This window comes from Gopherus flavomarginatus, chromosome 16, assembly GCF_025201925.1.
Source record: "Gopherus flavomarginatus isolate rGopFla2 chromosome 16, rGopFla2.mat.asm, whole genome shotgun sequence".
Classification (NCBI taxonomy): domain Eukaryota; kingdom Metazoa; phylum Chordata; order Testudines; family Testudinidae; genus Gopherus; species Gopherus flavomarginatus.
In genome coordinates this window covers 19,279,555-19,295,363 of record NC_066632.1, presented here as the reverse complement: position 1 = coordinate 19,295,363, position 15,809 = coordinate 19,279,555, and the positions used below count along the sequence as shown (strand labels likewise).

The 15,809-nt window shown below is 50.7% G+C and overlaps 2 protein-coding genes across 9 annotated transcripts in view; one reads left to right on the top strand and one right to left on the bottom strand.

Moving 5' to 3' along the window:
• The window catches only part of HDAC7 (histone deacetylase 7), a 260,685-nt gene that overhangs the window by 126,947 nt on the left and 117,929 nt on the right, over positions 1-15,809 (top strand). The gene's annotated exons all lie outside the window — the stretch shown is intronic.
• Positions 7,224-9,159, bottom strand: LOC127035715 (zinc finger and SCAN domain-containing protein 29-like). The gene is made up of 2 exons (XM_050925990.1): positions 8,725-9,159; positions 7,224-7,652 (listed from the first exon to the last, which is right to left on the bottom strand). Exons 1-2 carry the CDS (start codon positions 9,098-9,100, stop codon positions 7,273-7,275), a joined length of 756 nt encoding a protein of 251 aa, XP_050781947.1. The 5' UTR covers positions 9,101-9,159; the 3' UTR covers positions 7,224-7,272.

Below are 15,809 nucleotides of genomic sequence, written 5' to 3'. Positions count from 1 at the left end.
CTGAAACGTGGCTACTTGACAGCTGGGGGGAGGGATGGTGGCTCAGTGGCCTCCACCCAGAGCCATAAAGGCTGTGGGTTGGGTCCCTTGGAAACTCATGGGATGAGTTGGGGGTTGGAAGGAAGGGCCTTGGGGCTGGATCAAGCCTGAAGGCCCTGTGTTTGTTATCCTGGTATGGGCACGGCTAGCCCCTTCCTGTCATGAGTGCATGTTGTGGTGCTGCATTGAAGAGCTACAGTTTCCCTTCCCCGGCCCCCACCCATTTCCCCCCTCACCTCCTGCTGCTTTTGTTCATTGTGCTGTGGGAGAAAAGGGTTTGCTAGAAGGGTGTTGTGTGTGTCTAATGCAGTAATGGAGAGTCTCTCGTTGGTGGGACTTAGCCCCTGTGTCCTTCACTGATTTCTCCTGTGCCTGGAATCCAGTGCTGGATCTTTCCCTGAAATCAACCAGGGTCAGGCCTAGTCTACACTTAACATTTCGGTCGAAATACTTACGGCACTCAGGGGTGTGAAAAATCCTGGCATGTCCAGGTGTAGACACAGCTAAGTAGATGGAAGAATGCTTTTGTTGACCTAGCTACCATCGCTTGGGAAGGTGCGTTTCTGCAGTGATGGAAAATCCCCTTCCATTGCTGTAGGTTGTGTCTAGGATGGACTGTTATGTTGGCATAACTGCAGCACTGTAGCTGTGCTGATTTACTTCCTGTAGCGTAGACATGGTCTCAGATCCAGGCCATGGTTCCCTCCTATAGGAAGGGCTGGTCCTACGGTGACAGGCTGTCACAGCACATCCCAGACCCAGTCCCTGCAATGCTTCTGTGTCTGAGGAGCACACACAGTGGCAATAGCTCCACCTAAGTGCCTAAGCCTATCCATGGCTCTTAGTGAGGTTACAGATGTGTCACATACTGCTTCCTCCTTATGTCCTGTTATGTCATTGTGTCCCACGAGCCAAATGTGCCTAAAATAGCTGCCAATCCTGGCAGGTTTTTTTCATAGCTAGCTTCTATTCTTAGCTCACTGGCTAGTTGAGCAAGCCACATTGCCCAATAGTCTGTGCCCCATACAAAATTTTTGCTTACATTTCATAGCAACACTAAATTGAAATATGTGCATATCCCTACCCAGCAATCTCAAACTTGCAGACATTGTGCTCCTTCAGCTCGGGAGCCACAAACACACAAGTGTGAAATAAGAGCCCTGGAGGTTGGCATGTAGCCTCAGCCAGACTCAAATAAAATGACCCAAGAGGATGTGACACTTTGCTGAATGGTCTGTCATTTTTGAGCCAGCTTTTCCTATCAGACGTGGTTGTGCTGCTGGAGTGATCACTGGATGTGTACATGGCATGATGTGAGCCATAATGGATGTAGGGTATGAAAGACAGGTTCCCAGGAGTGGGACTAGGTGCATGTTATTCAGTGTAAGATTTTGCAGCAAGGCTCAGAATATTTGCCTCATTAGTGATATTTGTCACTTACTGGAAGTTTATTCCTGGATGGCTGGCATTTGTGACTTCCCTTCTCTGGCATTGCTGTGTATCTCACAGGGCTAGTCACAATTGACCTGGTTGAAAGTACTCCTTTGGGCTGTGATGTATGCAAGGAGGCATTCTGTGCACAGGAGACTAAATTAACGTGCAGGGATAGAAGTCATATTTGTGAGCCATAATAACTTCTGGCACAGGAAGTTTGAAATCGACCTCCTATTGGGTTTGTGCAGATGATCTGTGCTAACTGATGTCACTGAATGCAGGACCATTGATGAACCACTGCTGGTGCCTAGTGATCCATATCTTTCCTTGGAAGTCTGACTGGTTCTGAGGCGAGTGATGAGGATGTTGGAGAAGGATGCTTGCCAGGAGAAATTGGAGCCAATCTGCTTTGCTAACAGTTGATTGACCTGTTTCACACAAATGTGTTGTAAAATCTGTTCTTTGGCGCTGCTCTAGCATTGTTGCTCTACTATGGACCAGATTTTTCAAGAGCTCAGCAACTGTGAATGGGCTCTCTTGAAAATCTAACCACTTATTTTGGTGCCTAAATGGGAATTGAGCTCTTCTGAAAATGTGGCCCTAACTGGTTTATCAAGTAGATCCACAAATGAGATTTTTGCTATAAATTCAAAGGTACAAAACCTCTTTCTAAGGGTATGTCTTCACTAGCAACGTTAGAGCACTGCCGCAGTGTCTACACTGCCACTTTACAGCACTGAAACTTGCAGTGCTCAGCGGGTTGTTTCTTCATACCCCGAGTGAGAAAGTTGCAGTGCTGTAAAGTGGCAGTGTAGGCAAGGCCTAAGTGTTCCCTTATGGCTGGTGAGACTGATCCCACAGACTGTGCTTCTGAAGGTTCTGGACAGTGAATCTCTGAGTATTTGATAAGATCAAGGGAGTCCAGTCCTCACAGCAGAATTCAAATGCACAGTTTACTGCAGTTGAAATTCTTCACTGGATGCTTGAGAGTTTGGAGGCCATCAGAGATCAAAGCCACCGAACAGCAGTGTCAAAGGTCATCTGTCAAAGGTAATCTTTGAAGGCATTCCTTGCCTATTTCCTCCCAAATGCCTTGGGCTCTGTTTCTCAGTACAGAACTGCTTCTTCTGGAGTCTTGTATTTGCTCCCGTGGCAAGTGGGAAGGGATAAAAAGGGCTTTCTTTCCAGTGCAGAGCAGAGAGGCAGAGTGCAGTTCTAAAGGGGCTGTGGGAAGAGGCTCCATTGTTCAAACTTCTTTTAACACATTTCCTTCCAGTAACAAAAGTGCAAACTGGCTGGAGTAAACTCCACTCCCTCTTTCAGACTGTTACAGTCCTGGGATTACAGTGGGGACTTCTGTACACACACTCTGGCCTGTTCTGTTTGTAGACGGAAAGCTGTTTTTTCTACAGGTGAAATCCACACCAGGGGGGCTTTTCAGCAGATGGCGAGTTGTTTTCTTTCTTGGAGCTAGCATTTGTGCGAAACCCTTATATGATAAAGGTATTTCTTTAACCTTATTTGTATTTCTGTAGCACCGAGAGTGTCGCAACTGAGATTAGAGCCCGATTATGCTAGGCACTGCACAGACACATGGCGGGAGACAGTCACTTTATAGTCAAGTCAGGCTTCCTGGGAAGTTGTTTCCTGGTGAGAGGCTTAGCGTTTCTATTTCCACAGGTTTTTTTTTCAGGGTGTGTGAAAATGGGAGCCATGAAAAATCCTTTTGGCAAATACCCAAATTTAAGGTGTCATCGCCAGTGCAGACAGACTAGTTGCATTGAAAGGCTTGCTGAGGTTCACTAGCCTTTTTCAGTGAGCGGGGGCCCAGTTCTGTGTGATTCTGAGGCCATTTGACTGCTTTGGCACACAGTGTTGGGGCTTGCTGGTTTCAGAGCAAATCCTGGTGGAGTTCTGTGGTGCTTACTTAGCTGTGCTTTGAGTCTCAGGTGTTGATTACTCAGTCAGCGGTGAAGCCTTTCCTTGGGGTGGGCAGCCCTCTTGCATCCCCAGCACCCAGAGTGCAAATTGGGGTGTGCTACTGTACCAGATCAGGGGGAGAAGAGGCTGTTTATCTCTCTGTCACTACTCTCGTGCTAGTCTTCCCTCTACCCTCTAGCTCTTATCTCACCATTTCTCCCCCACTCCCCACCAACTCCCCTGCCCCTCCTTCCTTCACCAATTAACTCCGGTTGCCCTCTGCACTCAATCCTGCCAACCTCACCCATCCTCCCAGTTCAAACATATCAGGTCTCCTGAGCTCTCTCCAACACAACCTGCAGCTACTGAGAAATACCACCCCTCCCCCACATCCTTCTCCTCCTTCCTCTTCCTACCTGATCTCTCTGCAGCTCAAAACCACCTCCCTCAGCGCTGCCTTGTCTCCCTGACACACCCAGGCTCAGAATCACCCACAGCTGTCAGCCACTCAAGGTCAGAAAACCAACCCTCCCCACCCCTATGCTCAGAAGTCTCCCTTGCTTGCCTGATACCTACCACTGCATGGCTCCCCTTTCCTTTTTTTTTTAAATCCACAAAAAATGCAAGCAGCAGAGAACTCCCCCACCTGCACTATGTGAATGCAGATGGGGACTATGTGCAGAAATAAAAAGTATTCCTTGCTCTGGGCCTTTTCCCAGGAGCACAGCCTGAATTTCCCTAAGAAGGGGGCCCAGAGCTCTTCCCCATTCCTGCCCTGCACCCTGCCGGGACCGCTCCCGCTGCCATTCCCCCACACTCAGTCCTGCACTCTCATGCTGCCACCTCACAGCAGCTTCCAATTATCCCTGCCCTGCACCCAGCTCTGAGCTCTTCCCACACATTGCCCTGCGCCATCTCTGCCCCACACTCTTCCCCCATGTTGCCCCACCACTCAGCTTCCAGTTTGGCCAGCCCCATGTTCTTCCCCCAGCGTTGCCCCGTGCTCTCCCTACCCCATGTTCCTCCTGCTCCACACCCAACCCTGAGCTCTTCCCTCCATGTGGTCCCGCCACCAGCTCTGAGTTTACCCCACACTTAGCCCCATGCTCTTTCCCCCCTACCCTCCACATTGCCCTTCACCCAGTTCTGAACTCTTCCCATCTCGCACTTGCCCTTCTCTTACCCAGAGAAGCGGTCAGGCTGAAGAGCACCATCCCCACCAGGGCACAGCAGTTTTGGGAGTCCCATACCCCACCCTCCTCCCACATCTTCACTTCCCCAGGAAGTACCAGCAGTCTCGGGATGCCTGGTGCCCCTGACTTGTCCATGGAGGTCTGGGGGTGCCCAATGCCTGTGGGTGCTGGAAGGACTGCAAAAGTGTGGATGCCAAGCAGGCGCACAGGATTACAATGCCACTTGTGTTTGGGTGGCTGCACCTTTGTCATTCCTGCAGGGCAGGGGCTCCACCATTAGACCACCCAGCTCTGGTCAGGGACCAAGGGGGTGGCCTGGGCTCCCCTTCCAGTGGACCTCTGTCTGCTCCCCTCTGTCTCCTTTGTTGCTTGGAGTTTATGCAGGGTCACCTATTGGCAGCCTCGAGGATCTGGAGCAGCCCCAGCAGGAGCCGCCTTGTGGCAGCAGGCAGTACTACACTCAGAAGCACAGCAGCCACCTTGCACATTTGTGAGGCCCATTGCTGGGATTTTAGCCTCTGACTCTAGGGATTTAAGCAACGCTGAGTCTAAGGCTATGTCTACACTACCGTGGTAAGCCGACCTATGCTGCGCAACTCCAGCTACATGGATAATGTGGCTGGAGTCGACGTACCTTAGGCTGAGTTACCGTTGGGTCTGCGCCTCGAAGGGTCCATGGGAGAAACTCTCCCATCGACTTACCTTACTGTTCCCTTCGGGGATAGAGTACAGGAATTGACTGGAGAGCAATCTGCTGTTGATTTGGTGGGTCTTCACTCTCAGGTTATGGCTGCACTTACAGTTTTGCAGCGCTGGTAGTTACAGCTGTGTTCGTACAGCTGTGTAGGGCCAGCGCTGCAGTGTGGCCACACTTACAGTTACCAGCGCTGCAGTGTGGCCACATTTACAGCCCTTGCAGCGCTGTTGGGAGTGGTGCATTGTGGGCAGCTAACCCACAGAGCACCTCGTCCCATTTTGGCGCTGTGGCCTGTGGGAAGGGGAAGGAAGTGTGCGGGTCTTTCCGCTTCCTGTTCCAACGCCCCGTGGTGCTTTGCTACACATTCCGAGCAGTTTGGCGGCATTGTGAGTCTACAGCGCGATTTCTGAGATTTCTGTTACAAATGGAGCCTGAGCTGCTGAGGACCTTGCTGATGAATGTTGCCAGCACATCACGCATGGCAGTGGAGCTATTCCTTCAGCTGCAAAATGACAGTGAGGAGTCAGATGATGATATTGAATCGCCTGATGCTGAAGACACTCAATTGCTTGTGGCAGTAACAGACGTGCTCAGCACCGTGGAACGGTGCCTTTGGGCTCGGGAAACCAGCACTCAGTGGTGGGATCACATCGTCCTGCAATCCTGGGATGACGAGCAGTGGCTGCAGAACTTTCGGATGAGAAAAGCCGCTTTCATGTCACTGTGTGCTGAGCTCGCCCCTACCCTGCGGCGCAGGGACACGAGATTGAGAGCTGCCCTGCCAGTGGAGAAGCGGGTGGCTATTGCAATCTGGAAGCTGGCAACTCCAGACAGCTTCCGATCGGTGGCGAACCAGTTTGGAGTGGGAAAGTCCACCGTTGGAATGGTGCTGATGCAAGTTTGCACAGCCATTAATCGCACCCTGCTAAGAAGAACTGTGACTCTTGGGAACGTGCAGGACATTGTGGATGGCTTTGCAGAAATGGGGTTCCCTAACTGTGGAGGGGCAATAGATGGGACGCATATTCCTATTCTGTCACCACCCCACCTGGCATCAGAGTACGTTAATCGCAAGGCGTATTTCTCCGTGGTTCTGCAAGCGCTTGTGGATCACCGTGGGCGTTTCACTGACATTTACTCAGGATGGCCTGGAAAGGTGCACGATGCACGCATCTTTTGGAACAGTTCCCTGTTCAGGAGGCTGAGGGCCGGGACTTTTTTCCCAGACCGCAAGATCACAGTAGGGGACGTCGAAATGCCCACTGTGATCCTTGGAGACCCCGCTTACCCCTTAATGCCATGGCTCATGAAACCGTATACAGGGAAGCTTGACAGGAGCAAGGACCGGTTCAACTACAGGCCGAGCCGGTGCAGAATGACTGTGGAGTGTGCTTTTGGCCGTTTGAAAGCACGCTGGCGTTGTCTTTATGGGGAAGCTAGATTTGGGGGAAAGCAGCATCTCCGCTGTTATATCCGCGTGCTGTACCCTCCATAATATTTGAGAAGGGAAGGGTGAAAGATTCAGTGAGGAATGGACCTCCGAGGTTCGACGCCTAGAGGATGAATTTGCTCAGCCAGAGAGCAGGGCTACTAGGGAGGCCCAGGAAAGGGCTTCAAGGATTAGGGATGCTTTAAGGGAGCAATTTGATGCTGAGAGCCAACAGTAATGTTTGGTACCTTTGCTGTGCTTTGTTCTACCTTGGGGTACAATATTTACCACTTCCTGCAATAATATAACTTAGTGAAAAAGAAATAAAATCCTTTATTCAACGTTCAGTACATAAAAGGCAAGGGGGGTTAGGGTGGTGGACTGTACATTCAGAGGTTTGAATATGTCCTATTTTGATTACTGTTCAATGTCTGCTGCACTTCAGGATTACTATACTGCAGGGTAATGGGGGTGGAGTGCACAGGGTAAGAATTATTGTTATCAGGGCTGGTAGGTGATCGTACAGGTGTTGGGGGCAGCTGGGGGTAATAAGAAACTGGCTACTGGAGAAAGTTGTTTTGTGGAAATACTGGGGAACAAGAAAGAGAGCTTTGGGAGGGCTGTGGGTTACCACGGTACATATCTGCCTGCATGGCTACGAGAGACTCGAAAGACTCAGTTTGGCGAGCCAGGAGGCTTATCATCTGCTTTGAGGTTTTTTTGGCAGCCAATTCCTTTCTCCTGCTTTCTGTTTGCCTCCATTCATGCATTTTCTGTCTCCATTCATACATCTTCTCTCTCCATTCCTGTGTCTTCCTACTTTCTCTGCTGTAGTGATTCATAACTGATTTGATCAATTCCTCTTTTGATTTTCTGGGATTTCTTCTCAAGTTCTGCAATCTACGTGAGGCCGGTGATCCGGCTGCATTAGTCAAGGTCACTAGAAAAAAGAAAGATAGAACCATGTAATACACAGAGGCTACATTGTTTATTATCACACAGTGAAGGACTTTTTAGACTTTTGGTAGCATCCTTCTCACATACCTCACATAACACAGAGAGGCCAGGGAAGCTAAGTCATGGCGAGCAATGGGGTGAGTGTTTCTCCCCCGAGTTCCCCTTGGGAGGGGGAATTGACCGATGGGTCACTGGGGTTTATCTGCACTGGGTACAGGACGTAGCTGGTGTTCTGCACAGGGGACAGTAGTGAACAGGAAGGTGGCGAGCTGTTGGCGGGGGGGGGGGGGCGTGTTCATGCTGTCCTGCTGGTGAGGGGGGGGGGAAACGCACAGCTGTGCTGGCTGCCTGCTGGGAAGGGTGGGGGAGCACCGGAGCGCACCGCGGGGCTGGCTGCCTGCTGGGAAGGGTGGGGGAACACCGGAGCGCACCGCGGGGCTGGATGCCTGCTGGGAGGGGGGTGGGGGAACACTGGACCGCACCACGGGGCTGGCTGCCTGCTGAGAGGGGGGAGGTTTAACACCGGAGCGCACCGTGGGGCTGGCTGCCTGCTGGGAAGGGTGGGGGAACACCGGAGCGCACCGCGGGGATAGCTACATGCTGGGATGGGGGGTGTTGAACACCAGAGCGCAAGGGGGGGGGGACCGTGAACCTGGAGCCCTGCACTCAAGTATCCCTAAATTCTCAACAGGGTTTCCTACTGCCAGATATATCACTGCTGCGTGTTACCTGGGAAGAGAGGGAGGGTCTTCTACAGCAATGTGGATTCCGCCCTGGCCCCTATGCAGCTTGCCTGTGTGCAGCCATGGTCCCCCCACCCCTCGCTGCACAGTGGATCGGACGAGTTAGCCTGACCGGGACAAGGACCACGGTGGCTCTCCCGATCAACTTGAGAAAGCACATTGCGCACGCTCTGGCTGCAACTTTTCAAGAGATTACCGAGGCAGATTACAGAGACGTGATAGAGCAAATCAATGGGCTATTTCACGTTTAGGCATGCATGCAGGCAGCCATAACCCAAACCCTCCTCTCCCAAAACATACAAATCTGCTTACCCCGAGCACGATCCTCAGTTTCTTCCTCACCATCAACTTCCAGCTGCTGCGACTGGCTAGCCTCCTCCTGGCTTGAGAAGAGCTCCTGGCTGCATGTGTCCTGGGACTCCGAGGTGTCTCCCTCCACGCCAGTAGCCTCACTGTCGCCTTCCTCTACACCCTCCCCCACTTCTCCCTGCTGTGAACTCTCCATCGTGGTCCTCGGATTGGCAGTGGGGTCACACCCAAGTATGGCATCCAGCTCCTTGTAAAAACGGCAGGTCGTGGGGGCAGCTCCTGAGCGGCGATTTCCCTCACGGGCTTTGCAGTAAGCACTCCTCAGCTCTTTTATTTTGACCCTGCACTGCAATGCGTCCCGTTCATGGCCCCTTCTCATCAAGGACTGCGATATCTGCCCATAGGGATCATAATTTCTCCTTCTGGAGCGCAGCTATGCTTGCACAGCCTCCTCACCCCAAACACTTATGAGGTCCTGCAGCTCTGAATTGTTCCATGCTGGGGCTCGTCTGGGGCGTGGAGGCATGGTCGCTGATTGATTGAATGATTGATTGCACTCCACACCTGGCTGAGCAAACAGGAAGGGGATTTTTAAAATTCCCGGGGCATTTAAAGGAGGGGTCAGCTGAGCCCAGGGCAGTGGAGTGTGCATGATTACCAGAGAGGCTTCTAAGGTATGCTGGGATACCTCCTTATGCCAAGGAGATCAATAAAAACGCTGGTGGGTGTCCACACTTGCTGACCAGCGCTGGATCACCAGCGCTGGATCCCCTACACCCGAGGCTCGACCGGGTGTACAGCCAGCGCTGCAACCAGGGAGTTGCAGCGCTGGCCGTGCTTTGTAAGTGTGGCCACATCCTAAGTTGCAGCGCTGTAACCCCCTCACCGGCGCTGCAACTCTGTAGTGTAGCCAAGGCCTCAGAGTGTCAATCCTGTCTGTAGTGTAGACATAGCCTAACTTTTAGATGCCCTGCTATTGGTGAATGTCCAGACCACAGGGCTATACAGATGCTCGCTCTCTGGCACAATGCATTGCTTTGGGATCAGCACCAGTGCAGCTATACCAATTGCTGCATAAGTCTCTCAGTTGCAGAACCCTTCTTCCTGACAGTGACCCAGTACCACCCTGCTTTTGCATTGCTGCGCTGTGCATCATCTGAGTGACTTTCTCTGGGCAGAAATGCTGGGCTGTATTCTGATCTCAGTCACACAGTGTAAATCTGGAATAACTCCATTAACTTGAATAGAGTTACTCCAGATTTCTGTGTAAATGAGAGCAGAATTTGGTCCATTCTTATGAAGTACCTTATACACCTAAGACATTCCATCCATTTATTATTATTTCATATTTATAGAAGGCTTCAAGGCTAAGACAACTGAGGGGCTAGTTTTTAAAGAAGAGCAGTCAGGTAATTTAGCCTACCTTTCACTGAGCCTTCTGCATCCACTCTTCTGCAGGCAAGTGGGGGAATCTCCCAAACACCATCCACTTGTGATACAAAATGAGAAGACCACAGTAAATTGTATAGATCTATAAGATCCCCCTGCCCCCCGCCCGCATGCACTCACTGGCCTTCTCCTTTCTTACGAGAGCAGAGTAATAGCTAAGCATTTTGACATTTAAATGATCATCACTGGATGTCTGAATTAATACCTCACTGAGATGAATGGCGCCGTTCACCCCTCAGATCTATTGGTCCAAGCTCCCAGCAGATTAGACAGCTCTGCATTGGTTATACTGTGCTCATGTTTTATTCACAGCCATAAGTGCAGAGACTGCATGAAAACCAAGATTCTGGAGAAGAGTCTAGTGGCTGGGCGATGCACAGGCACACTGTGCCACTGTGTGGTGCCCAGTTCGAGCCCTTCTGCCAACTCTCTACCACATGTTCACCACCAACTGAGCAAGCAGGAACGGCTGCACTTGGGCTTCACATTGGACGGGAACAAGAAGCTGGCTTGTGCGTGACCAATTTGAAAGCAAACTAATTATGACCTATAGCAATTTTCGTTTGTTCAGAGGATAACTACACAGAGCTTGTCAGTTCTCAGGTACCATCTCCAGAGCTTTCAGTGGGAACAGCAGGGTCTTATATGGCCAATTAAAGCTCTCATCTACTGCAATGCAGGGGGCCATAGAGGTATCCACCATAGAGGTATCCACAAAATCCACAGCCTGTACAATGGTGGCACAGATTTTGGTAATTAAGTCTCCTTCACGCATGTGTATCCTTAAATTACTACTTGGAGCCAAGAGTAGAAGCCAAGTGTCCAGGTTGCCTCTACCTTACCATAACCATTAGTCCACACTCTCTATTTACTGAGACCGAAAGGGGTTTGCCAGGGGAGCCTCCTGTCCCATCAGATGTACTAATAAAAGTAGTTTGTGCAGCTTCCAGCCCGTGGGAAAATGCCACCTCTCATTCAGTCAAGTGCAGCATGTAGGAATGAACAGACTGAGGGGACCCGTGTTGCACACGAACAGGAATGGATTCTGGAGATGGAATGGCTTTCTGCCCCTCACCCATATTTGATTGTGGCTCTCTGACTGGCAGGATCATGCTGGTGCCTGGATACAGGCTTGGCAGGCAGGAAGCTTAGAAACCTTTCCCCAGAGGAATTAGATTATAACATGGGGTCAGGTTCAGAGGCTGCTGCTGCTTCATGCAGGATACTTTGTTACCATGATTCTGTACACAGGCTTTTGTGGCCCCCCAGCGGGGGGTGAATAGTAATGACTGAAATAGCACATGTGTTTCTACTATGGACTTGGCTTCGTTGCAGTGTTAGCTCAAGGAATAACTTGAGTTTTGCCCCTAACCAAACTCCTGTCCACACACAATCTCTAGCTGGAGTAAAGTGGTGCTTTAAGCTTGCGTCAACTGTCTAATTAGGGGAGGGTGGGTTGAAGGTCAAGTGCTGCAGATGCTCCAGCTAGGAATGCAATGAAGATGCAGCGACTCATAGATTTGAACGTCAGAAAGGATCATCATGGTCATCTAGTCTGACCTCCTGCAAGTTTCAGGCCACAGAATCTCGCCCACCCACTTCTGTAACAGACCCCTAAGCTCTGGCTGAGTTACTGAAGTTTCAAATAATGATTTAAAGACTTTGTTACAGAGAATTCACCATTTATGCTAATTTAAACCTACAAATGACATGTGCCCCATTCTTCAGAGGAAGGTGAAAACCCCTATCGTCTCTGACAGTCTGACCAGATGGAAAATGCCTTCCTGACCCCAAATATGGTGATCAGTTATACGTGGTCAAGACAGGGTACAACAAATCATCAGCTGCTAATCCTATCATTCTGCAGCTAATCTGATCACTTGTGTGACTCCAGTACTGTTTCCATGTGTGGTTACTCTCACAGGCAGGTTTACGCTACCACTGCTGGTCGATCTCAGCTGAGCAATTTGAGGTACCTTAGTAGCGTAACTCAAGTTGACGTAGCTTAGATCTACTTACTGCGGGGTCCACGCTATGCTGTGTCGATGGGAGACGCTCTCCCGCTGACGTTGCGTCCGCCTCTCGTTGAGGTGAAGTACAGAAATCGATGGAGAGCACTCACCCATTGATTGAGTGTGTCTTAGACCCACTAAATTGATGCCTCTGCATCGGTTGCAGCAGTTCTGATTTAGCCCTCAGAGTATGTCCACACTGGAGCTGATGGTGTAATTTCCAGCTCAAATAGATAATACCTGTGTGAGCTCAAATCTAGAAATACTAAAATCTGATGCAGAAATACTAAAAATAACAGTGTAGCTGCCATAGCACAAGCAGTGGGATGGATTAGCCACCCTGAGTATGAGCTGTTCGGAAACACTTGGCATACACCCAGACTAGCTAGGCCATCCTGCTCCTTGTGCCACCATGGCTGCCCTTCTGTTTGTAGTGTTCTGGCTAGATTAGAGCTAGTGTGAGTATGTCTGCCCAAGCTGGAAATTACACCTCCATCTCCAATGTATATATACTGGCAAGCTTGTTCAAGTGGAGAGACTCAAGATAACTGCTGCAGCATAGGCGCAAGAAGTAGGGGCATGGGGGGTGCTGCAGCACCCCAGGTTTTGCATCTGGCGTCTTGGCCCCGCACCCCTGCCACCCGGGGTCCGGGATGTGCCTGGGGGCTCCACTGCCGGCCCTGGTCCCAGCTGCTGGGCTTGGGGTCCCGGCTGCTGGCCCTACACCCAGCGCTCCATACCCGCCCCTAGCTTTGGCCCCAGCCTTCATTGTCTTACCCCTGTCTGCGTCCCCACCTCCTGGAGCCATGACCCTGCTCCCAGTTCCAGCTGTAGGGGTCAGTGAGGGGCACAGACAGGGATAAGAGGGGTGCAGCTTAGCACCCCCACTCCAAAAATTGTTTCAGCGCCACTGTGCTGCAGTGAAGACGTGATTTTAGAATGCACTGTGAGCAAAGGGCAGGCTGAGTGGGCGATGGGGCTTTAAGTATTGCCATTCAGGCTTGGTCCCAGAGGCTGGGGTCCAGCCCGGCAGGAATGGCTACGCTGAAGTTTTATAGCCCTGAGAGAGCCCCAGTCAGCTGCCACAGGCCAGCCACAGATGTGTTATTGCAGGGTAGACATACCCTGAGGGGCTCTCAGGGCATTTGCAGCTGCCAAAGCATGTTACTTGCTGCAAAAGGAGAGACTGAGCAAACACTACCTTTTGTTGTGCTCTTCTCTCAGTAACTTTAATGGTGGCACCAGAACGTGGCTGTGTTTTCTGAGCTGGATGGATACATGTGTGTGTCTCCTGTATTTCTTATGGAAATCTACTGGCCCCTCAAAGAGCAATAGACCCCTTGCGTGCTTAGAACTTGCAGCGACTTGATTGCACTTATGGGAGCAGGCCAGATGGGAGAGACATTCAGCGCTCTCTGCACTGCAGTGAACGGATGGGACACTAGGCCTTGTCCACCTCTCAATTCTGTGCTTAAACTTCTCTAAAAAGCTGCTGTCCAGGACAGACTCATAAGCACAGAGTCCCTCGCTGCAAGTCTGTGGCTTTCCTTCCATGCTGTTGCAGAACTGTGCATCGGTGTGAGTTTGTAATTTGGGTGTGAAGACGTGTGTGGCCTCTGGTCTTGCCAATCAGAGGTCTGGTGTTATTATCTGACCAAGAGTCATTGTCCTGGAAGCTCCCACTTGACAAGAAGAGGTGGGGGAGGGGAGAGGAGAGGGAGGGAGGCGGAGATCACCATGTCAATAATAGCAGACAAAGGAAACTTGAGTGCAGCTTCCTCTCTGTAAACACCACAGGAAGAGTCATGAGAAGGTTTCATTCTGAGCTCTGGGACCAGGGTATAGGGAAGAAGCTGCACCTGAAAGTGAGTGGCTGGAAGGACTGGAGCATGAATGTGCTACAAAGCCCATCAGCCATGTAAAAAGGAAAAGATCAAACAAACTTATCAGGAATTTAAAACTGAGGTTATGAGGCAGCAAGAGCGGCTCTATAGCTAAGTTGCAGTCCAGTGGCTGTTTAAAGCTGAATTTTGCATCCTCTCTGAAAGCAGAATTCTGAAAACTGGGTTGTTAGCAGCAGGGCCAGAGTAGAGTTTGTGGTGGAAAGTTTCAGTTCATTTGCCCAAAGGGCTCCTGAGATGCAGCCCCCACCCTCATCCCAAATGATGTTTTATAACTTCATTATTTTAATAATAATGAATATAACTGTCACTTTTGTACTCATGTCACCCTTCATTATTAACCAAGCGCTTATATGCCTACTCCAGGAATGGGGAAATCAGGCATTTTTGCCAGTTTTAGAGATCAGATAAGTTACTTCTGCTTCTTGTGTCTGATATGGTAGAGACCCAATTCTCCTCCACATCACAACAGTACCTTTAAAGCAGTTATGCTGACTATATGGGCTTGGCTATCCTGGTTGTAGCCCCTGCTGTAACCACTAGGCAACACTCCCTTCCAGAGCTAGGCATAGAACACAAGACGATTCCCAACATTCTAATATCTTGTCTAGCAAATAGCTGTGGCTCCCATTGGCAAAGAAGGTTGTGCTGTGGCTCTGAAGTCCCTTGTTTGCTCCCTGTAGCTGATACATAGCCATGGGTGGGGAGGGCGGATTATGGTTCCGCATGATGGAAGAACTGCGTTGCTAGTTTAGGTTGCAGCACCTTAACTATATTTCCTGGTTTTCGTAAGCCTGTGGTTTGCTTTTTTGTAGCACTAGCATTTCTTCAGGAGATGTGGGGAGACCTTAACTGAACATTTCTCTGTTCTCTAACGCTTGGGGTTGGGGTTTTTGAAGACCTGCTTTCTAGAACATTGCAGGGTGCAGAAGGCCCTGTTGGGTGGCACCCGCACAATGTGTTTTTAGTGAGAATCTGGTGCTGATGAAAGGCACTGGATTGGCAGGTACAGCCTGGGCTATGGCAGAGCAGGCTTCCCTCCCGACACCCACTGCTGCCCTTAGGGGTGCAGCAGACTGCGGGTGCCTGAAGGGGGAGGAGAGGGTGCCAGCACGAATGATGGAACATTGTGCTGTTTTCTCTCAGTCTATCTGGACTGGCGAGAACTTAAGTGCTGATGTTGTGGGGACAGAAGCAGGACTGAGCTCAGGAGGTCTGTGGGCTGGTGGATAGGACACTGGATTGGAAGGCCAGGCTTTGCTCCTTGCTTGCTGTGGGACACTGAGCTGCTCGTTTCCTCATCTGTGCCTCTGTTTTCCTTCCCACCCTCTCTGACTTGTTCTTTCAGCTTGTGAGCCCTTCCGAGTAGGTCTGGTTTTAGGGTGCCTGTGCCCACACAATGGGGCCTATGTTTTGCCTGAGGTGCTGCCATAATATTTCTGTTCTAGCTTCCACTCCAGATCCAGTATGTAACAGTCTCCATTTGATGCAGGTTTGGAACAGTGATGTAATGGCTTTTGGGGATTGGGGCCAGCAGGGATGAACGAAGGGATCAAGCCTGACTTCTGGGTGCCGGCTGTCAGATGAAGCATGCCAGCTAAGGAGCAGGAAGATCAGTGTGTGAGAACGAGTTGAGGTAATGCTCTGCTCTGGGAGGCAACCAGCCCCTAAAGGAGCAGGTCTTTGGGAGCTGGCAATGCAGGGCCAGGCAGACAAGGCCTTGCGT